Source organism: Antedon bifida, chromosome 8 (genome assembly GCF_963402885.1).
Source record: "Antedon bifida chromosome 8, ecAntBifi1.1, whole genome shotgun sequence".
In the NCBI taxonomy this organism is placed as follows: Eukaryota; Metazoa; Echinodermata; class Crinoidea; order Comatulida; family Antedonidae; genus Antedon; species Antedon bifida.
Genome location: NC_136233.1, coordinates 11,088,809 through 11,112,995, shown reverse-complemented (window position 1 = coordinate 11,112,995; position 24,187 = coordinate 11,088,809). Strand labels below are relative to the sequence as shown.

Genomic DNA, 24,187 nt, shown 5'->3' with positions numbered 1-24,187 from the left:
CTAATATTTAATAGCAATACATACAAATAATAATGACTATGTATGAGCTGGATAGTGGGAATGAAAGACGGACTGCTTTGTTTAACTCGTCTTTCTCTCGTTAAACCGAATTCAAAACATCCATTTGTTAACCAAAATATTGAAATATTGAAATTCATTGAATGAAATGTTGAAATTCATTATTCTCTCCATCCAACGAATACAAAACATTTATTATTATTATTCACCTACTTTTATGCAATTTATCCATCGTAAATCATTGACGAACGCTAGGCCGGAAGCGATTTTTTTTTTTCGTACATACGTTGGGGGTTAGTTAATGATAGCCGAACTACTTCCTAAATATAACTTAAACTAATCCTCTAAATAATCTCTCTCAATATAAAGTAAAAAGAAGTTGCTCATGGGATTCGAACCCCACACATCGACATGTAAAGTCCATAGTTGTGTTATATATTATTTATATTTTATTTTTTTGTTTTGAGGAGCCTATTCACCACAAGCTTTGCTTTTTTTAGGCTCCTCCACTTTATATTTATATAGTTGTAAAGTGAAATAAATAACATTATGCTACACGCATACTATAATGGTTAAGGTTATGTCAAAGTGATAAATGACTTTAATGTTATAGAATTTACTATAGTTTTATCATAATTATGTACAATGGGTCAGCACATCAAAATAGAAGATCTTGATCCCTGGGTTCCATATACATTGATGACTATAGTAGAATTACATTAATCAAAATAGTCCGAAACATTGAATACTGAATTCGTGATGCTTATGGATGTAGGCCTACCAAGTAATAATGGTTTAGATAGGTCACATGTAAAGTAGACATATTATGTGAAATGTATGACATAATACAACATACTATTCATTTTAAGTACACCGGTCCTATACATAAATAAGTAGACTTTGATAGTTTAATTCATTCGACTACAAAAACGGCTCGACGGAAAGCGTTTGCATTAGATCAATTCTTACGTCACATCTCATCGATATGACTAATGAATATTCATGTTTATTTTGTGACGTTTCATGAGGGGTCCCTAACTTATTTACGAAAAGAAATAATATCGCGGCAGGGAAGCCAGGCCATTCTAAAAGGCACTGTTCCATAGGCGCAGAGTACAACAGTTGTAGTCAACAAGCTGATTTCGAACGCGGATTAGTCAACCAGTTCGCGCGGCAAAATTCTCAAAATGTTTTCCAAAAAAGCTGAAACGTGCATTAGTGTGCGTTAATTATCACCATTAGATATCACTTTTTTAGAGTTAATGCGTAAAATTATCCATTCATTTGTTAGAATAAAATCAAGTGTGCTGTAAAAGCATCTCAAGTTTCCGAACTCAACAATGGTTATTATTTTTTAATATTTTTGTTTAATCTTAGGATGCGACGCTGGTATGTATGGACCGGACTGCTTGCTTGAATGTCACTGTAACGAAACAAGCTGTAACCGAACAATTGGTTGTGATGACAATACAACATGTCACAGTGGATACACTGGAGAAAGTTGTTTGTGTAAGTAACACTGATAAACAAAATAGATGGACCTTGCCGGTGGGCCATGGGAAACACATTCATGTGACACATTTTTAAGCCTATACAATGTAATTCATCAATATACAAAATAGTTACATACAATATTTTTATGTTTTCTTTTCATAGATAGAGATCGGTACGAGGATTGCCCTGAGGGGTTCTATGACATAGAAAGAGAATGCACCAAAAGATGTCATTGCAAACATTCGTCAACTTGTAATCGTACCAGTGGAAGTTGCCCAGACGATGATCATTGCGCAGAAGGTTGGGCTGGCTTAGGTTGTCAACAGGGTAGGATATAGTTAAATATTGTCCTAAAATACTATTTATTTATTTACAACGTGTTAGGTGGTCTTAATACTTTTTAGTGAAGCTCAGCTTTGTCCAAAACAACATTTAAACAATCTACGGGTATCTCAAATACTGTGTTCCCCATATTGAGATGGTTAAGATACACGCTGGAAACGTTTACTTGTGTCGTTTACAAATACTGGAAGAAAATCAGGTATTTAAAACATTTAAGTATTACGTTATATAGTACGATTTTAAAATAGGAAAATATCATTTTAAACTAATATACAAACTATGTTCTAATATTAGTTTTATTTTATAAGATGGACAGCTTAACAATACTTGATTTTCAAACCCATGGCTTTATCTATTTCAGCCCTTCCAGCCCTAAGTGTTGCCCCATTTGTCGAAACGTCTAATAATAGCATCAACGTCTACTGGTTAAACTGGGCATTCAATAATGATTATGGCCGTGGAGTCGTTAATAGTTATCAATTACTGTTTTGGTCAAACAATACCAGTGATTTAAATGTTTTAAACATTACAAACGGTGTTGAAGCAATCGTATCTTGGACTCAAGTGGACTACTACATGGAATATTCCTTTGCGGTTAAAGTAGTTACAGAGATAGAACAACAATTATTTCTAGGAAAGGCAAGTCCTACGACAGATCACAAAATATGTAAGTAGTCCTAACTATAATAATAGTGAATACTTACATATGCTAAAAAGCTGTTAAGTGTTAAATATTAAACATAGTATACATGTAATAGTTATTTGAGTTACATTAAACTTTACAACTCTGGAAAACTGACATAAAGCGAATCCTATAAATTTAAATACTACAAAAGGTCCGCTTTCTGAATTAATATTTTGTATGCGAGTGTAATAATCTCTCGCTATTTAACGTGATGTTATTTCAATAGTGGGACGGTGGTTTTACGATTCCATGTAAATATCCTTTAATTTTAAAATCCATTCTCGAAATGTCATATGAATTTCTTTGAAACAACCAACAACCTCTAACAACCAGTTAATCATTCATATCTAGACCCACCGTCTTTACTCCGTCCACCATCGCTGCAGTCACGTGGCTCCTTGGGCGTCAACATTACTTGGGATGAATGGACGTACGCCTTTGACAAGGGCATTGGCAATGTAACAGCCTACGTCATTGAATGGTGGGATGCAGTGTCTGCAGCTGACGTCAGTGCCATCAGGTATACCGGTGATCCCTCAAAAGGAATACTTATTCCAAATATAACGTATGATTATATCTTGGTTGTCACCATCAGGACAGTGTATGCAGATGGCAGTGGCGAGAAAAAAGGAGAACCCAGTCCAGTTCTGGTCATTTTAAAAGGTTGGTAAAACGTTTTAGAATGCCTACAGAATGCTAATGCCTAATATTTTATTTTACTATGCTACATCTTTTAGATATTCTAACCACTGATTTATTCATTAGCAGAAAGTGATTAATTACAAAGAATACCTACAGTAATCCAATAAGTAATATATAGTACATAACTGTACGCAAATACAACATTACATAAAAACACTATTTGAATGATACAACATACAATCAATTTCTTTTCAGATAAATGCCCCTACGATTGGAAACTTTTTGAAGATACTTGTTATTTGTTAGATGGCAGTTTACTTAACTGGAATGACGCTAACGAATTCTGTCAAAAACAAAATGCATCTTTGGTGTCTATAACATCACAAAGCGAAAATGCATACATTAAACAGATGGCACAGGACAAATCGAATGATTGTATTTGGATTGGCCTGAATTTTCAGATCTTTTCTAGGAACTGGTATTGGACAACGGAAGAGATACTTGTGTATCAAAGTATGGAGATAATATTGTTTGTATAACAACTCGATGGAGCTTCATACATTAGATCACCTATTAAGGGACACTTTTCCGTGAAATGAATAAACGCCGATGTTTAATCTATATCGAGGTTACTTTTTTGGGTCCGAAGGTCTGATCTTAATAGAGGCTCTACTACAGACATATAATAATATAAATATTTACATTTTTATTGTGTAATCAGTAATTATTTTCCCCAGAAATTTCGGTCGAAATTACAGCTTATGTAAATATTACCTACTGTTCACGATAATGTAATTTTTTTTTAAACCTAGATTGGCAAGGAACACCAGACATCGCTTTGGGAGACTGCGCATATTTCAATACATCGAATGGCTTATGGTCAAATATGCTTTGTCAATCAAATAACACACTAATTTGCCAGAAAGGTAAATGTTACAGTTACTGCCCTTACTACTGCCGTAAGCGAACATATTATGTAAGCCTAGTTAGTTCGTACGAAGCACGCAACGACAGGATGTGCAGTACTGTAGGCGCAACGCAAGACACGGATTAACTGAACACTTGCTTTAGGTGCGCTTAAGTCCTTGCGTTACGTCCTGGTGGGAACCAAGCTGTAAACAAACACCTGCATTGCATAGTACCTTACATTCTTTTATTTACCTGAATTGTACAAGGTGATACTTTTCTTCCAAATATTTTGGATAGAGTAGTTATAATTATAGTACTTTGTTCTATTTCTAAATAGGTGTACAACATTTTGGCTGAGTAAGCTTTCCTTGACAAGGAATAACGTTTCTATAAGAATGATTAGTAGTTATAATACTTTGTTTATTTCTGAACTCTGCAAACTTATCTTTAAAAATAATATTTCTAGGTGTTCAACAATTTGGTTGCCTTGACGAAAGTTGGTATGGTTATAAAGACGAATGTTACAAGTACTTCAACAATCGTAAAACACATAATGAAGCCGCACAAAGCTGTCAAAGTTTCCGAAATGCTGACCTAGCTAGTATCAATTCTTTAGATGAAGATGAGTTTGTACAAACAATCATTCGAAACTTCTGCACGCACACGTGGCTTGGCCTGAACTACTCAAAAGAATTTGGTAAAATTTGAATATTTATATAGTCGATTGTATATTTTAGTTACTAGATTACAGTTAAATATACTTTCATCGCTATAATGCGTCGGGTAACAAGTGTGCATAAAAATTAATAAAAATGATTTGTAAAATTGAATAAAAAATTCTCAGTACTGTATCTCCACCTATGACTGTGTCTAGTGTCAAAAATCCGTAATACAGGTTCTCATGTGTTACACACATGCCTGTATCATAACATGTATAGGCTAATATCCAATGACCATACAGGTTTTATGTGTAATTGTTGTGATGATGATTTATCACAAAATGAGGTACTGGGCAAAATTAGATGCACTCCTGAGAATTATGTATTGATAGACTAATGTACACATGATTTACGGTGGAATTATTCTACAATTTTCTGGAAAATAAACGTTTACTCACATGCGTGTGTAATTATATTTTTCTACGGACCAGACGGATCATATATTACCATAAATAATCGTGTTAACAGATGTTATCAATAACGATATTATATAATATTTATTTTATGTATATTTCTGTACAGGTCTTCAATGGACTGATGGCACCGTTGTTGAGTATTTGATTAACGGACTTAATCAAACTGATATAGATGGCAAATGTGCAGCATACAGTCAGGATGGTCACATTTTTTCTTGGAATTTCATGAATTGTTCAACAGAAAATGCATATGTGTGTAAGGATATAAGAGGTAACAAACACATAACAAATCTCGCGTTCTGAACTATTTCTATCAAATGGGTAAACAATAGCCAACCTTGTTTAAATATAAAATTTATGTGTGTGTTTTTTTTTTCTTTCCACAGTTTAACTACCTATCTTTTTTCCAGCATTAACCATTTACTTCCACAGCAATTAACAAATGTCTCCCCACAGAATATCAACCTGTTATTACTAACTTCCAATTTTAATTTAATAAAGTAAGTATAAGTGTAAAGAATATAGGCTAAACAAGAATACACACAATTGAGGAATCGCATGGAAATATTAATAAGATGATCTTGGAAGTTATACCAGAATGCAATACCAGTTACAACATCGTGAAAATCATTAAGTGTGTTCGGTGGTATGCAATCCACATCGATTAGGTAAGCCTAGTTCATCCGATTATCGATACTGCAATTTATTTGTTCACATTATATGACGCATGGTAGATCCTACCTAGAACCTAACCTTCCCTTCCATGATACATACGTAACATGTTGAATTAGGGGATTTCCTATGATACTGCACATTGTACAATATTGAAAAAACAGAGACCGAGAATGAAAAAAAAAGAGGACTTAACGTTATATATGTGTACGGTATATATTGTGTTAAGGTTTGCATGGCGAAATCAAAGGTTGATATAAAGTTTGCGGTACACCACCAATATGCTTTGATCGTCCTCAGGAGTGGGAACGATCAAAGCATGATCGGAACGTCGAGAAACTATACAGTTCTTTTCAGAACTAATATACGTGGTGTACCGCAAACTTTATATATTAACTAAATGTATGGTATACAAACTAAAATTAAACTACTGTTAATACCTACAACATATACTAATAGTGTTACTAGTAAAACATTAGCGTAAATATCCACTAACAGTGCTCAAGGAACAAAACATCTATGCAAATAATATCAAAAAACTAAAAGCAGTGATTAAAATAACTAGTGTAATATTAAACAATGTTGTGTTACGCTAGTTGTTATCGGTCATTTTATCTCAGGATCACAGAGTTTTTTCTTACTGCAAACCTGTGCTAGTAGTATTTTGTAGTTTCACCAAGAGCTCACACGATAGGATACAGCGATAGAACAACGTAGAATGTTGATATAAAAAAAATACGTAGCCTATATACGTAAAATATGTTGTTCTTATTTTTTCCTTTAGGCCTACATTTAACTTTTAGCTGTTACATCAATGTATTTAATTATTGTTTGTTTCTTATCTTTTCAGTTGGTTTATGCTTGCAGTCAATATTGGTGCGATTCTATTTAAATCTACTGATGTAATTTCAATAATTCACCCTACCGATATAAAAGGTATTATTATCATTATTATCAAAAAAATCCCATACTGTATAAAAGAAAATGATAAAATATTGCAATGTATTCGTAATTTACGTGCAAAAAAGTGGAACATTGGATTTATAATAATAAATGGATATTTATTGCTGTGATAAAACCGAATGTACATAACATCGAAATGTAAAGAACAATATTGATTTGTTTTGCTAATAGTTATCGTGCTAGTATAGTTATCGTCCTAGTTACTTACTAATAATTTATTATTTATGAGTAGGCCTATACGAATACCAAATATAATGGCGTACTGCCAAGAACTGTCGAGATGCCCATTGCATGTTTACACAGTTCAAATTATATTTTTTGCGAATAATATTATTAAGTCCATGGCAACAGCACGTGCATTGCCTCATGTTTAGTTCAAATTAATATAATAATAATGATTATTAATTAAATTGGCTCTATTTTGGGTCACATGATTCTACATTATTCTTTTCCAAACAAAATCCATGGCAACAGCGCGTATTTATTGATACGGCAAAACCTAAAGATTAGTTTTGACATTGTGACCCGCCTTTACAAAATGATGTTGAAACAAAACATTATTAAAGTTGAACAATAGTTTCCAGATGTTACGATTCACAAGAAATGTTCGTATATAAAAGTTATTATTTCCAACAAATTATCAGATATTTTCTTTTTGGCAACATATGAGGAGTCTAGACGTTAATGCGGGGTTCCAATATGGACTTGGCACAGGTAAGATTTATGTTATTCAATTCAATTTCAATTTCTTTTATTTCGGAAATATCATCCATAATAATAAACTTATAAACAGAAAAAGAAAAATCGTAAACTTTAAACTTAAGTATATAGAATGCTTCTCCATCTACAATACATTTTGGAGTTATGGAGCATATGTTTGCAAACACAAGCAACAAGGATATTACCACTATTCAACATACGTTGCATGAAATAGGTAGATTATGTAGGCCTACTGTTTATCAGTAAAATTGAATAAAAGTTAATAAACATATTCTTTTCCAATTAAATACCACTTATGGGACCAAATTTGGTTCTTTGATTTTCTATAACCATTTTTTATAGTACTTAGTAATTGTAGTAATAATAGTAGGCCTTACTTTTAAGGGGGTCTTCAATTAGACAAGACCGTACTAGAAACAGTAGTATATCAATTTCATGGACAAGTAATGTTAGTTTACCTTTTAATGATGACGTAATCTAAATGTCTATATTGAGTTGTACAAATTAAATTATTTAGATTTTATTAAAATGCTTAAATCGTTTTGTTCAATAAATATACGACTATGTAAAGCAGAAAAAACTATTTACATTTTTATTACCTGAACACTAGCCTAGCGGTGTCACCACTCTATCAGACAGTGTATTAAAATTAGGCAAATATAACCGAGGAATGAGAGATTACTTATCTATAACACAAATTTACAAACTGACTGCAAGATGATTGATCTATTCATAGAATATATTTATTTTGTTTTGTTAGGTGTTGATTGTTATATTAATTTGGAAAAGTATTGGTAAGTTCCGTTGTTGTTTTATTGAATGAGCTACTGTACATGGAGCAATGATCCATGTTACTTTTGTTTAAACAATTTCCTATAAAGTGTAGGTCTCATGAATTAGATTTTCGGTGAGGCCTCTGAAATTTAAAGTAGGCAATAATTCTCACTTGATCCATCTGGGTTTGTTTGTTTGTATTTATTGCTATCCATAATATCCACAATACAATACATTATAATTTGAAATTAACAAATTATAAATTTATGGTATAGCAGAGGATAACCTTTTAAACTGGGAAGCTTGTTTCAGAAGGGGTCCTAAAACTATTTTCAGAATTGAATACCGTATCGTGTATTTTCATACGTTTACAATTTATACAAGTAGTTTTAACTATTAAAATAGTATATTTATATATCAACTGTTTCCGAGTTCGAATCTCGGTTGGGAGGCTTTTTTTTTATTCTCACAGATTTCCTTATCTTTATCGTTTAAAAATAAATACATTTTTCCATATATCACCGAGTGATTGTAGTGGAAAAAAGAAAGGTAGCGCAATTTTTTTCCTAAGACTGCGAAATGTGGCAACTTTCAATTTACGTACAAAATCTTTTTTTTTATGTAAGGTATATCTGCTTACCAGTCTAGTGGTAAGTTTACTTATATTATTTTAGTTTATTATTATTAAATGTCATAACTATTTACTAATTTATATTTTAAATATGTACCCGTATTGTCCCCATAAATATAATTATTAGAACATAATAATAAAATCAGACTTTATTCACTTACGTAGACAAAATTAATAATTATTTTACTTATAAAAACAAAGTTAAATTTAAACTAAAAACCCATTGTCTGAAAGACAATTTCACTTTTTTTCCGTTAAATTGGTTTTTTTGGTTAAATAATTGCTTTGATCAAATTTTTGGTCAGAAAAATGACTATCATGTGACATTAAAATAGCATTATTCAACAAGTTTAGTTTTATTAAACATATACAGTATATTTTTTTAGGGGAACAATATCTTTCAAATATTGGTAATTCAATATTGATCATTCCTTTATTTTGGATCTAGAAAATTTAGATCTCAGATATATCTGAGTTTTCTAGATCTGGAACACTCATATATAAAGATCTGAGTTTTTAGTTCAATTCTTCAACTAGAAAACTCAGATCATCAAATGGGTCGTTCTATTTATTTGAAATACTACAGTATTGTACGTTTTCTTACTAATAGTGTAACTTGCGACTTATTACCGTTATTAAATAATAACTTTTTATTTTTATTATTATAAATTACCGTTAAAATGTGTGCTTAGTATTTAGGCTTAGCCTAGCTGCTAAGCAAACTGAATTCAATTAGGCTCATCGTGTGGTCCGCGATCGCGATGTATCGGGAAGAGTTGACTTAGCCCTACTAGGCTAGAGGGATGCTGGTCAACTCGTACTGAAACTAACTGGTACCCAAGCCAACTCGTACCTAACTTAAATATTAATTAGAAAACGTATAATCAATATTAATACAATAATAGTGTAGTATTTCCAAATAATCTACCCTCTGATTAATAATGGAACGATCCAAATATCCATTTTCTGATCAGAGTTGAAGAATGGAACTAGAAAACTCAGATATATCTGATATCTGAGTTTTCTAGACACCCTAGTGAATACAAAATGTAAATTGTTTGGGTTACCCTGGGTAAAGAAATATTATTATTATAATAATAGGCCTACATAATAAATTATAAAATAAATGATAATAATAGTAGTAATAGTAGTAGTAATAGTAGTAGTAATAATAGTAGTAATAGTAGTAGTAATAATAGTAGTAATAGTATAGTATAGTGGTAGTATTAATAATAACTACTACACAATTAATGAGAGCATATTGTATGGAATTATGATTTTTTTTTTTTTTTTTCTTAATCAAAGACGTAGAAGCATCGCATGTCGCGATAGAATTTCTCAAATATGTAGTTTATTTATTGATTTCTTTTCATAAAACAGAACCATCGTACTCGTATAATCCATGCAACTACACTCGCTATTCAAATTGGTATGTAAACCTTACTTGTGACACTTGGAATGGTGAAGCACACGATGATAACGTTGAAGGTTACACAATTGAGTATTGGCTCACCAAGTTACCAAGTCGCGTTTACAACATCACTGTCAACAAACCTATCTCGTCACAATACGGTCTCACTGCATGTTAGCTATTACTACTCACATCAAGTCACAGTGTTGGTGAACTATGAATCTAACGGAACTGATGTGGTTGGATCAAGGAGCCCTCTACTGAATATATCGAAAGGTTTTCTGTTTATTTATTGCTATATTTGTGCTTTCCTCACTGTTCATATGTACGTTCAACATAAACAAAATTTGTTTACTTTATACATTTGATTGGTTGATTTTATGTAACCTGGATTTTGCATGTATATTCAAAAAATATGTCTAATTTTGTTATTTGTATTTGTTATTATGTCGTAAGTTTTATTATTTATATTTTTCCCAAGCTGTTCGTCTAAACAAATATTTTTTTATGCTTTAATTATCACCTATTATTTGTCCTATTTTAATAAAGCATAGCGCCATCAATTTGACGTATTTTGCCCAATTTTTCCGTATTATTATTGTATGTTATTCAATGTTGTATTGTTAATTGGCTTACATTTTCTTTAGAAAAAACACCAGATATCACTGCGTTTAGCGATAATGCATACGTGGTAAATCAGGTACACGACATTTGGGTGCGTTCGTATACACCCAAAGATGACAAATTAAACGTCTCTTATGGAGTAGGATTATGGGTAGACGATAACGGAACACATTTTGGAGAAAATGAACTTAACAACAGATATGTGGACCAGTTTAAAAAAGATGTTGTTGATGTTCCAGTAGACTCCATTTTCACCGAAGGTACAACACTTTTGAAATACGACCACGGCGTTGCCGATTCATACGGTTTAGCATTCCCCGACAGTGTTGGTGTTCGCAGAGTCGGAGTAAAATACATGAGGACAGAATTTAATGAAATTGTTGCGTCAACATCAATGGTATTTATAGCACAAAGTCGTAAGTGTACTTGTTTATTCAATTACCGTAGTACTAAACTTAACGGGTGAAATTAAATATTAATTTACATGATTGACATTATATCATGATGAAACCTTTCATTATTCACCTCATTCCATTATTTGTACCATTACACGAATATAAAACATTCATTATTTGTTTTATATAACATGTAAATAGATTCATTCAAATAAAAGGTAGGCCTAGGCCTAGCCAAGGCTTACATTTGATTTACATTGATTAAAGCAGTAACATTTGGTTTTTAATAATATTATATTAAATGGTATATTTATATGGACTTTATAAACACACCTACTGTAGTGTTAATTATGTCAACAAACGACCAAAAAATTCTAGGCCTAGCAAGGCAAAAACGCCTATGCTAGGCCTAGCCCAATACTAACAGGCCTAGGCCTAGTAGGCCTACTAGCTAGACTTAAAGGCAAAACTTCGACAGGAAGCTGGAACTCAACTAGGCTAATTGTTTTTTCAACGATTCCACGTCTTGTAGAGATGTTTCCATTAATAAATCAACATCCTACAAACGATCTAAAGCTAATTGAAATGCCTTTATGATCTAAATTAATACATACATATCTCTCCATAAATGTACTTCCATCGCGAAAAGCCAGTCATAAACATTCAAATCGCGGCGAAAGTACAAAATAGGTGGCACTGTTGTATTTCAAAAGCAATAGTATAAAACAAAATATTTTCCAAACGCGAAAAGATTTGTTTTTTCGTACACGAAAAAAAGGTACTATTAAACGATCGTTTAATAGTGCGTACTATTGCACGCCATGTGATCCACAATCGTCCAATCAAAAAATGACAGGAATTTATTTAGATGTTATATAAAATGCGATATGTTAAATGTAATTTGAGGTAGTAGCAGATATCGCCAAAACTATTAACTCGCCACGTCTGTTTATTATTCAACTTTGTATCATGAATTTTATAGCGGAAAATATTTAATTGACCTAAATTAATTAAATAAAACTATCAAGTACGTTCATATAAGTAGGCCTGTGTTTAAGATAAGACATTTTCGATTGTTATTTTCTAATTCGTAGCTCCGATCGTACAAGAGCACCGAACTATATCGACCAGTATTGGTGAATCTATTAAATTGGCTGTAACACTTGTTAGCATTGACAATACTATGTTACGATGGAAAAAAGATGGCAATATTGATATATCAGAATGGAACGGTATGAGTCACGTGACTATTGAGAATGTTCGAAGGAAGGATGACGGGATTTACGAATGTTACCGAGAGGGTAATCGAAACGAAGGAAAACATGCAATAATCCGAGTCATCGTTCGAGGTAAGTCTTTTTAGAGAATTGTCTATCGGAACTTAATTTACCAGGTGCGCCATACAATCATTACAAGATGTGTTACAAGCAATTCGGAAACATGGTCATATTCTTGAACAGGAAAGTGGAGTTTAAAAGTTAATTTTTTATTGTTATTGTAATTCTTTAACAAAATAACATTTCTTTGTAAAAGCAATCAGTATTGGTAATATAAAGTGCTTAGAAAGAAATAAACATTTGCATAACATATTTCAGAGTGTCCACGGGGAAAGTGGTTCCCTCCGGACTGTGAGTTAGACTGCCCTGTATGTTACAATGGTGGTGTGTGTTCTGAATTTGGATCATGCGTCTGTCCTCCAGGATTTAAAGGCGATAACTGTGAACAAGGTAATGAACTTTTATCAAATTTACTTTGAACCAAAATACTATTATTTCTAAAAGCAATTTGCGTCGATACGTTGTATCTGCGTTCTTGCGTTGCGTCCTTAGCGGGGGAAGCAAGCTTAAATGGCTACACAATTAAGAACTGCAACCTGTTCGGTAAGCTATGTTTCATGTAGATTTTAATTGCTCAGTAGATGTATAACTGCATGTTTTGTTTTATGAAGCATGTGGATATAATAATTGGGGACGAGACTGTACAATTGTTTGTAGCTCTACTTAGCCAAGAATTTTAATAACGAACTGGTAAACATTACATTGTATTGTTCAGAATGTAATACATTTCATACTATATGTATAGCATGTGGAATCAATAATTGGGGACGAGATTGTACAATTCTTTGTAGCACTGGCTCCCCTGGATGCCCACGTAAATTATACTGCCTGCCTGATCCATATGGATGCTCATGCTTCACGGGATATGAAGGGATAGAATGCAATAATGGTAATGTTACACTTCTTATAATTATATACTTTTTCAGATATGCCTACTAAAATATTTTACCCAAACGAGGCTCGACATTTTTATTTTAATTCAAACTTTATGTAACAATAAAAAAAAGGATAATTATAAATACATGTTTTATTTCCTAACAAACAATTAATATTCGTCACTGTGGTAGCTTAACATATTATAAAACAACACGTATTGTGTTGTTCAGAAGCATCTAAGAGAAGGCACGAAACTACAATAAAACTGGTTGTATTATTTCATTGTGACTCTTGTTCAAATTTAGAATGCGACGCTGGTATGTATGGACCAAACTGCTTGCTTAAATGTCACTGTGACGAAAATAGCTGTGACCGGTCACGTGGTTGTAATGTAGCTGCAACATGCCACAGTGGATACACTGGAGAAAGGTGTTTATGTAAGTCTGTTAGCGTAATTTTACTAACTGTAGAAAGGCAATAATTGATGAATCCTTGGCCTTCCATAGAATTATAACGTTTTTGATCTTCGGAGGGCTAACCACATGATGCCATTTTAACCAGTAACGTTCTTGTATTTGCATAGGCTATGTAATAATATATACTATACTAAAATATGTTTGTAGGTATGAATACTGTATTATAAACAACAAGGCCATATACATGGCTGCAGTTAGTGTTTACCGACCAACCGACCGACCGATCAACCGACCGAGATAGTGAGCTGTAGAGACTAAATAATGAAAACTTAATAGAAAAAACTCATTTAGTGCTGGGTTTGTTGGGCTAAAATAGTATAATTCATAAATACACACATGTATGTTTTATAATGTTTTTTTTTTGTTCTCAGATAGAAGTGAGGATGTTGATTGCCCTGATGGGTTCTATGGGCCAGAATGCACCAAAGTATGTCATTGTAAACATTCGTCAACTTGTAATCGTACCAGTGGAAGTTGCCCAGACGGTGATCATTGCGCAGAAGGTTGGGCTGGCTTAGGCTGTCAACAGGGTAGGACTTCGTATTCTTTTAAAATAAACATTGGTTTCTTTATCATATATGTCATGCCGACACAGCATAATGTTTTAAAGAAGATAAGCTTCTCTGTCCTAAAATGTAAACTTTTGTCTTTAAACTATAAAACAATCTACGAGTACTAAAAGTATTACTCAAAATGTATGAAGGTATTGAGAGGGTTTAAATATAAAGGCTGGAAACCTTAACACTTAATACATATTATGGTAGATACCTTCAGGTATTTCAAACGTTTAATATCATAAAAATACTGAATGTTTATAGGAGTGCGATGGTACACACAATTGCATGAGGCAAAAGATGAAATTCTATTTTTAAGAGGCGAAGCCGAGTAAAAATGTAATTTAATATGTCACCGAATGAAAGTATTTGTATCGTTGCACGATTACAAAACATTCACACACCTCTGTTATTTATGTCAATAACCGAAACACAATTCTAGACCTAGCCTGGGCCTTGTGTAGGAAGATTAGCAATACTTAAAAATCTTCAGGAAACTGAAACTGATCTAGGCTAATTCTGTTTTTTCCAACGATTCCACGTCTTATTTAATTATCAAAATCATACAAACGATCTAAAGGTAATTAAAGTGCTGTTTTTTGTTTAAAATAACATATATCGCTTTCTAAAAATGTTAGTTTCGATCGAGTGAACCGTTATTTTTTCGTACAAACAAAACTAAAAAGTTACACACGATCGCCAAATGACAAATATATCTAGGTGTGTTATAATAACAGTTTATTGCGGAAAACTATGTTAGGTACAGTAATTATCATGAATTAATTAAAGATGTATTGTCCCTTTGTCAAATTCCAAAAAAAAAAAAAAAAAGGATTTCGAAAAAAAGTGGGTCATTTTGAAGTATCATAATAGTTATTAACTTTCACCAAAAATTAGTCGAAAAAAAAATCATTTAACTGAAATACAGACGTTTTTTGGTTCAAAAAATAACTTTGACTTCCAGTCAAAGTTTTCGATCAAAACATATCTCATAATGCAACGCGCTTATTTGGCTACTCTGTATGCATAATCATAAAACTTCCTCGCGATCTGTGTAAAAACACCTTCTCAACCGTGACGAGTTGTAATTAATCCTAATTAGCATCATGCATAATGTATACTCATGGTTTGAAATCTTTGTTTACTTTCGCTCGCGACGATTTTCCAGACGAAATGTAATCAAATTAATTTAGCTGTTAATTACGTAAAATTGTTGTTTTTGGCTCGAATTTTCGACTTAATGTGAATAACTTTAATATTACTTTGATATGGCCAATTTAAATTTTGAATATTTTGACCTTCATTTTTTTGTGTTTCAAGGGACAATACATCTTTAAACGTTCATTCATTAAAATACAAACTTAGGCTGGTCAGCCTAGGCCAAAAAATAATTTATTTCCAAACCCATCACATGACTTTATCTATTTCAGCCCTTCCAGCTCTAAGTGATGCTCCATTTATCGAAACGTCTGGTAATAACATAAAAGCTTACTGGTCAAACTGGACACTAAATAATGATTATGGCCGAGGAATGGTTAAAAGTTATCAATTACTGTTTTGGTCAAACAACAATATCAGTGATTTAAGTATGCTAAACATTACAAACGGTGTTGAAGCAATCGTATCTTGGACTCAAATGAAGTACTATATAACATATAGTTTTGCGGTTAAAGTATTTACGGAAATAGATCAACAAAAATTCCTAGGAGAGGCAAGTCCTACGAAAGATCACAAAATATGTAAGTAATCTAACAATAACGACATCGTCAGTTAACAAGGCCATATGTTTACCGACCAACCAACCGACATAGTGAGCTGTAGAGTTATGTTGCACGCGACTAAAAATCTAAAATGATTTTTTAAAAGACGTATAGTATATAATTATTAGAGTTTAAGCATATAACTTTAGAACTGTGAATCCTATTTTGATTGATGTATCCTAAAAAAAATCCACTTTCGAAAATAATAATGTATGGAAGTGCTATATGCTAGTGCTAATGTATATAAATACAGTACCTCGCTGTTTAAAGTGACACTATGTCGTCACTGATGGGGGTGAGGTTATAAGTTTTTCCATTTTCGACATGTTATCTAAATTGTTTTGAAACATACATTTTACGACCAGTTAATTATTTATATTTAGATCCACCGTCTTTACTCCGTCCACCATCGCTGCAGTCACGTGGCTCCTTGGGCGTCAACATTACTTGGAATGAATGGACGTACGCCTTTGACAAGGGCATTGGCAATGTAACAGCCTACGTCGTTGAATGGTGGAATGCAGTGTCTGGCTATAACATCAGTACCATCACGTATACAGGTAATCCCTCAGAAGGAATACTTGTTCCAAATATACCGTATGATACTATCATGGTTGTCACCATCAGGACAGTGTATGCAAATGGCAGTGGTGAGCAAAAAGGAGAACCCAGTCCAGTTCTGGTCATTTTAAAAGGTTGGTCTAACTATTTTACTGTGCTCTCTTCTAACCACTCCAGTGGATTTACTCATCAGCAGAAAGTTATTATTACAAAGATTACTTAAAATAATTCAATGATAATATAAAATACTGTTGTACGTACGTAACTACATTACATTTGACACAATATTTAAAGAATGCAATACGATCAATTTAAAAGTAGGCCCACATTTAATTTCTTTTTAGATAACTGCCCCTACGATTGGAAACTATTCGAAGATACTTGTTATTTTGTAGATGGCAGTTTACTCAACTGGAATGGCGCTAACGCATTCTGTCAAAAACAAAATGCATCTTTGGTGTCTATAACATCGCAAAGCGAAAATGAATACATTAAACAGTTGGCACAGGACAAATCCTATGATTATATTTGGATTGGCCTGAGTTTCCAGAACTTTTCTAGGAACTGGTATTGGACTACGGAAGAGATACTTTTTTATCAAAGTATGTACAGTAGATTATATCATTTATATAGCTCGATGAAAATGAGCTTTATACTTTAGATCACCTATTAAGGGGACACTTTGAATTCTTTTCCGGTTAGTTATAAATAGGAACTTTAAAGTGCTGGAGAACGAAGCGATGTAAATGGTTTTTGTTTGGTTATCTCTTTATCTTATCATTTTTTGTGTAAAGCACTTATAAAACATTGTATTTAAGCGCTGCATAAGACTACCATTGTTATTATTATTATTATTTTCCGTTAAACGAAGAAGCGCCGATGTTTAATCTCTATCTAGGTCACTTTTGTAGACCCCTTAATATAGGCTCTACTACAGATCTATATAAAAAAATATTTATATTTGTATTGCGTAATCAAAATAGTTGTAATTATGTTTTTACAATTACAGTATTACGTAATGTTCACGAGAATGTAATTTATTTTTTCTACCTAGATTGGCAAGGAACACCAGACATCGCTTCGGGAGAGTGTGCATATTTTTACACATCGAATGGTTTTTGGTCAAATAGGCCTTGTCAATCAATTAACAGAGTAATGTGCGAGAAAGGTAAATGTTTTAGTTACTGCTCTTACTTACTACTGTGCCGTAAGCGAACACTTTCTGTAAGGCCTAGTTCCTATTTAGGACGCAACAAAATGCCATAGACGCAACGCAAATAATTGGCAATTACAAGCAACGGATTAATTAACCACTCGATAGCCATTGGTCAACTCTCTGCGTTAGGAGCGCGTACGTCCTTGCGTTGGTAACCAAGCTGTAGGCACCTGCATTTTATAGTAATCCCTTCTTTTATTTTACTTTACGTCACCTGAACAGTTTTTTTATTTTTTTTTTCGACAAGAAATAACGTTTCTATTTACTGAACTGTACAATGTGTAATTGTACAATGTACAATTTTATTTCTGAATAGGTGTTCAAAAATTTGGTTGCCTTGACGAAAGTTGGAATGGTTATAAAGACGAATGTTACAAATACTTCAACAATCGTACAACACATGATGAAGCCGCACAAAGTTGTCGACATTTCCGAAATGCTGACCTAGCTAGTATCCATTCTTTAGATGAAGATGAGTTTGTTGAAAGCATCATTCGAAACTTCAACAAGGACACATGGCTTGGCCTAACCTACTCAAAAGAATCTAGTAAAATGTGTATTATATTGATTAAGTTGTAATTGAATGTATTTTTAGTTACTATGTAGATTGCAGTTATTAGATTACAATGTAATAATTGCACGTTTACTCAACTGGATACTTCCATCGTTATACTCCGTTGGAGGGTAGTACTGTATCTCTACACATCACAATATTGTCTGTTATAGACGAAATCTACAATACATGTGTTTCACACACATACCTGTATCATATGAGGTTAGTTTATGGTTCAATGATGCAGATTGTATGTGTGATGCTTTATCACAAAATGAGCCACATACTAGACAAATTTAGATAAACTACTGAGAATTAGAGTTCACGGTAATTATATATTAACAAAAGGTGGAGTGACGTACACATATTTACGGTGGAATTATTCTATTTGTTTTTTTCAAAGTTCACTCACGTGCGTGCGTAAAATTTTATTTTCTGCGGACCAGACTAATGGGCCCATATATCACCATACATAATGGTATACTAGCCTAATAGATGGTATATCAATAGAATGTTATCAATAACGATATTCACATTATTTATGTTATGTATATTTGTTTACAGATCTTCAATGGACTGATGGCACCGTTGCTGGGTATTTGATTAACGGACTTAATCAAACTGATATAGATGGCAAATGTGCAGCATACAGTCAGGATGATCACATTTTGTCTTGGAAATTCATGGATTGTTCAACAAAAAATGCATATGTGTGTAAGGATATAAGAGGTAACAAACACATAACAAATCTCGCGTTCTGAACTATTTCTATCAAATGGGTAAACAATAGCCAACTTTTTAATATAACATGTATATGTTTTCCTTCCACAGTTTAACTACCTATCCTTTTTTCAGCATTAACAATATTTATTCCCACAGCATTAACTAAGAAAATTTCTCCCCACAGATCAACATGTTATTACTAATTTTCAATTTTAATTTAATAAACTAAGTATAAGTGTACAGAATATAGGCTAAACAAGATTACAAAAAGTAATGAGTAGTAGTAGTGAGTCGCATGGAAACAATAATATAACCTAGAGGAATTGGAAGTTACAGCACAATGCATGCAACAGGAAGAAAATCAGTAACTACAGTGGTCTTCATTATAATTCTCACAATGATTGGGTAAGCCTTTAAATAGCATTGGTTTAGTTTTTAGAGCCAATTTACACAGACGAGTGGTAACGTTAATACAAATATAGAATCCATGTTATTCCTTATGACCATTTACACACAACGCAACAAGAAATGTTCACTGAACACATTCTGAAATTTGGCAGTTGGCGTGCCAGTCGACTTGTACATATCAGTCGACATATAGTGGACGTGCAAGTCGAAAGTCCATATAAAGTGATTTTAGTTTACTTGTTGATATTGCTGCTATCACTGCTGCTTAAATCTACCAAGGAATCGTACTGATTTTTACAATGAAAATAACTTTACATTTTCCTTTTGTAGAATGGTCAACTAATGAAGAGGACATAACATTTGACTGATGGTATACACATCAAAATCCAAATGCTATTATGAGGTTAGTAATACTGTAGTTGCAACATCTAACGAGAAACTCACAAAACCTGCTTTCTTGCTTATTTATTATCTGTCATCCATCCAATATTGGTTGGTTAATGCTTTGCTATTTTATCTTACATTTGATCTCACTTTTATAATTGAAGGAATAATTGAAGCAAAGGAATAATTGAAAGTAGCTACTGAAAAATGACTATTAAAAGATGGATGCAATACTATTACTGATGTTCTAAACAGACCTGATCCTGACACACTGCACAAGAATATCTGGAAATAAATACCGACCGACAACAAAGGACTAGGTCATGGAAGCTACCAAGAATCTAAAACATTGAAAAGCTAAAGGAATTGACGCAATGTATGCAGATTTGTTGAAAGATGATGTGGTTACTTTGTCAAAGGTATTAACAAACATTCCACTTGCGTCAGACTGGACAAAAGGCCTCACTGTTAGGCTAGAAAGAACTTTGAAAAGGTGACAAATGGCAAGAAATAACTCTTCTTTTTATCACTAGTCAAGTATTCAGTTAACTACGTCCTGAATAAGTTAAAACAGACATGAAGAAAGAAAGACTTTTGGAAAATGCTCTGTATGAAGAGGATAGAGAAAAGTCTACTCAGATTGTAAATAATTCACAAAAATGACATTTTATGAATTTGTGGCATGAAACAATTGGAGAATGACCTTGGCGACCGATATCCAATATCTCAACACGTTAGCAAATTAAAAATGAATACAGTGAATCGAATTCAAAATATCTGGAGTATTCTAGGTGCTGGAATGTGTTTCGACTCAAAATAGTTTGGCACGCTGTTACATACTATAATACTTGAGCTCGAAAAGTTTACAGACAAAAATCGAAACGCCGAATTGATGATTAATTTTAAAAAAACACAATATAACTACAGATTTGTATTGAGCTCGTAGCCAACCTTTAATGATCTGGTTAAAAGCATACGTTATATAATGAAAGTAACGTAATTCTTAAGCGGTTGAATATTTGTGTACTAAACAGCGATATCAGTAATCGCTCCAACCTGCGTCCAGAATGCTCAACACACAAACATTATAGAATATTATTTCATTATAAGCAGAAGTGTAAACACTTAATTGTATTGTACAGTACTTGTTACATTTCTAACGGAGCATTTCTTACAAAATAAAAATAAAACACCGACAGTTAGCTTATTGTGATATTAAATTGTGGAACAAAAGACGATCTTACTAGTCAGATTTTACTAAATAATTTACTTTCAGGATATATTTCCCCTGAACAAAATAATTGTAAGATTTTTTTGATGTTCAATTTTAATATAATTATTTACTTTGACCAAAAATTGGATCGAAAAATCAAATAAACCGGAAGAGTTGTATTACATTACAATGCAATGAATATACTCTGGAAGACAAACTACAAAATGGCCTAGACAAAGTTTGTTTTTAATCTTTATATTGGGGGGGGGGGGGGGGGGGGTCGCCCGGTTGTAGCCAAATGTGTTCATTTGCGCTGCGCATCACACAAAGTTAGTTCAAATGCTATATATTCATTGCATTGTAATACAGTATATACAACTCTTAATAAGACAGGATCTAATTTCATAAGTCAACAGTAATGTAGCTTATTCTAATATTGAATCGTATTGGCAAATTATTCATACTCTTGCTCTGAGAAAGAGGTGTTACACAAAAGTTCTGTAATTTCTTATTAGCTGTTTTACTACTATACCATTTTAAATTAGTCTGTTGCTTTTTTCTCCATTAAGATACAGCAACTGATAACATAGCATGTTCATTTATTTCAGTAATTTGACTATACAAAATCCGCTGGTGAATATTGTAAGTCCTATTGACAATTTAGCTTTAACTTCTCGTCATTTATTATTTATAAGTACAAGACCAATATATTATAAGTAAACAAACGTATTGTATTGTGTTCAGCTGTTTATTTAAATCGGTTACCTTAGTTGTTTACTTAGTTTAAATTAATTTTGCAACGATCATTGTTCATGAAATCGATTATTGTATACGTGGTGTAACTTTCTTTTGTAAACAATGTCCATAGCAACAGCGTATCCGAAAATAAATAAGATAGCCTATTTCCAGTATAGAAACTGGTATTGAAAAAAATGTTTCAAAACAACTGATAAGCAACCTAATAAGTGTAATGTTTAAAAAATTATCACATTTGTACATTGCACTTGAATATAAAATCTAAACAGTGCAGCTCAACTAATGGTTCTTCTATTTGTAGAGAGACATGTGAAGGTTATACTATATATAACTTCAAATGTTTTATTAATAATAAAAAAAAAAAAAAAGGTTAGCTTGGTAGAAATATAAACAATTTTTTTTTTAGATAAAATAATGTTGCAAACAACAAACTATACTAGATAAAACTATGAATTATAATATGAATTTATGTAGAAGATAATGTTACATAAGAATCTAAGCATGATTAAAGTAGAAATATACATTCATAAAGGAATTATATGTGTATATTAACAATTTACACTTAAATTTATTGTGTATAAAATATAATACCATAAGAAAATTATAATTATTTTCATGTAAAAAGAAAGTGTTAAAGAAATGCTATGAGCATGTTTAAAGTATAACATATTGGTAATTGGTATTAATTAAAAATTATAATTATTTTGTTATGGATATTTGAGTTGAAATACTTGTATATCAACTGAAAATATAATTTTGTTTTATAATTATAATTATTATTATATCTTAATGTATGTATAAGAAAAACTTACATCTGTATTAATTGAGAGTAGAGAAACAAATATTAATGAAAATTGTGCATATTATATAAAGATAAATATTATTTACAAAAATATGAATTTTTATAAGAAATAAAAGTGGGTAAAATCTCCACAAAAGAGAAAAAAAAAAGTGTAATGTTTAAAAAATGCATCACATTTGTACATTGCACTTGAATATAAAATCTAAACAGTGCAGCAATTATTTACGAAAATATCAATTGATTGGTTTTAGATAAATTTAAAAAAGCTCCAAATAAAGACACGAGTGTTTCGATCTAATTCCATTGAAAATGATAATCATGGTGGTATGCTATAATTATTATCATAGTTGATGTATCTATGTATCATGTACTGTAGGCCTAATTCATTTATTGAGTAATATAACTTGATTTGACTTATGATAGAGAAGCCATAGATTACTATTTCATTGGAATAAGTTATGCTATATAATTATCTTTGAATAAAGTATAACATTATTGTTAATAAAATCAGGCAAGAATCACATTTGACGGTTAAAACGAAATGGTACTGCGCATGTGCGGTATATCCTATCGCGATATCTATGTATTACTTGAACTGTAAATAAATTACTTTAATTTCTTTAGGTTCGTTATGTAATATTTATAACGGTCTATTAAGTAATGTGCCAATGCTACAACAGTGATACTTTGTACACAGAGAATGAAATACATTAAACATACAGACAAGCACTGTTCATTGTAATGTATGTTGTTTCATTTTTTACAATGCTATTAAAGAATGGAATAATTTACCAATTAACATTAAGGAATCGCAAACTGTTTGTTGTTTTAAAAGTAAAGTTAAAAAGTATCTACAGGAACGGACACTTGCATTAGAAACTATTAAAAAAGCGCTACTTCTATATTTGATAGTCTTATTGTTAGTATTTTTATGCTGTTCTTTCAAAGGACCTCATTGGAAACAAGTCCGTAGAGGACTTTTATGAGTTATCCTTGGCATCCTTCTTGTTTTATTCATGGTTTTTTATATATGCTATTTTTTAATTGTACTATTTATGTACTGATGCCGAAATAAATCAAATCAAATTCATCGTTTTTTTTAACATTATGTCTCACATTGTTCAGGAAATAGATCATTAACTAGAGACAATAT

The 24,187-nt window shown here is 32.1% G+C and overlaps 2 protein-coding genes across 2 annotated transcripts in view; one reads left to right on the top strand and one right to left on the bottom strand.

The window, feature by feature from the left end:
* Window positions 1-1,993: 1,993 nt before the first annotated feature.
* Window positions 1,994-24,187, bottom strand: part of LOC144851101 (centromere protein L-like) — a 45,909-nt gene continuing 23,715 nt past the window's right edge. Inside the window, exon 11 of the mRNA XM_078708629.1 lies at window positions 1,994-2,038. The gene's annotated coding sequence lies outside the window, so the exon portion shown is untranslated. The remainder of the gene's footprint in view (window positions 2,039-24,187) is intronic.
* Window positions 5,528-23,768, top strand: LOC144851092 (uncharacterized). The gene is made up of 20 exons (XM_078708616.1): window positions 5,528-5,893; window positions 6,748-6,833; window positions 7,531-7,574; window positions 8,341-8,374; window positions 8,981-9,004; window positions 10,366-10,672; window positions 11,044-11,436; window positions 12,510-12,764; window positions 13,011-13,142; window positions 13,498-13,641; window positions 13,934-14,065; window positions 14,476-14,634; window positions 16,089-16,397; window positions 16,802-17,113; window positions 17,324-17,581; window positions 18,034-18,147; window positions 18,512-18,742; window positions 19,313-19,876; window positions 20,210-20,282; window positions 20,428-23,768. The coding sequence occupies exons 6-18, from the start codon at window positions 10,444-10,446 to the stop codon at window positions 19,507-19,509; spliced, it is 2,865 nt and encodes a 954-aa protein (XP_078564742.1). The 5' UTR covers window positions 5,528-5,893; window positions 6,748-6,833; window positions 7,531-7,574; window positions 8,341-8,374; window positions 8,981-9,004; window positions 10,366-10,443; the 3' UTR covers window positions 19,510-19,876; window positions 20,210-20,282; window positions 20,428-23,768.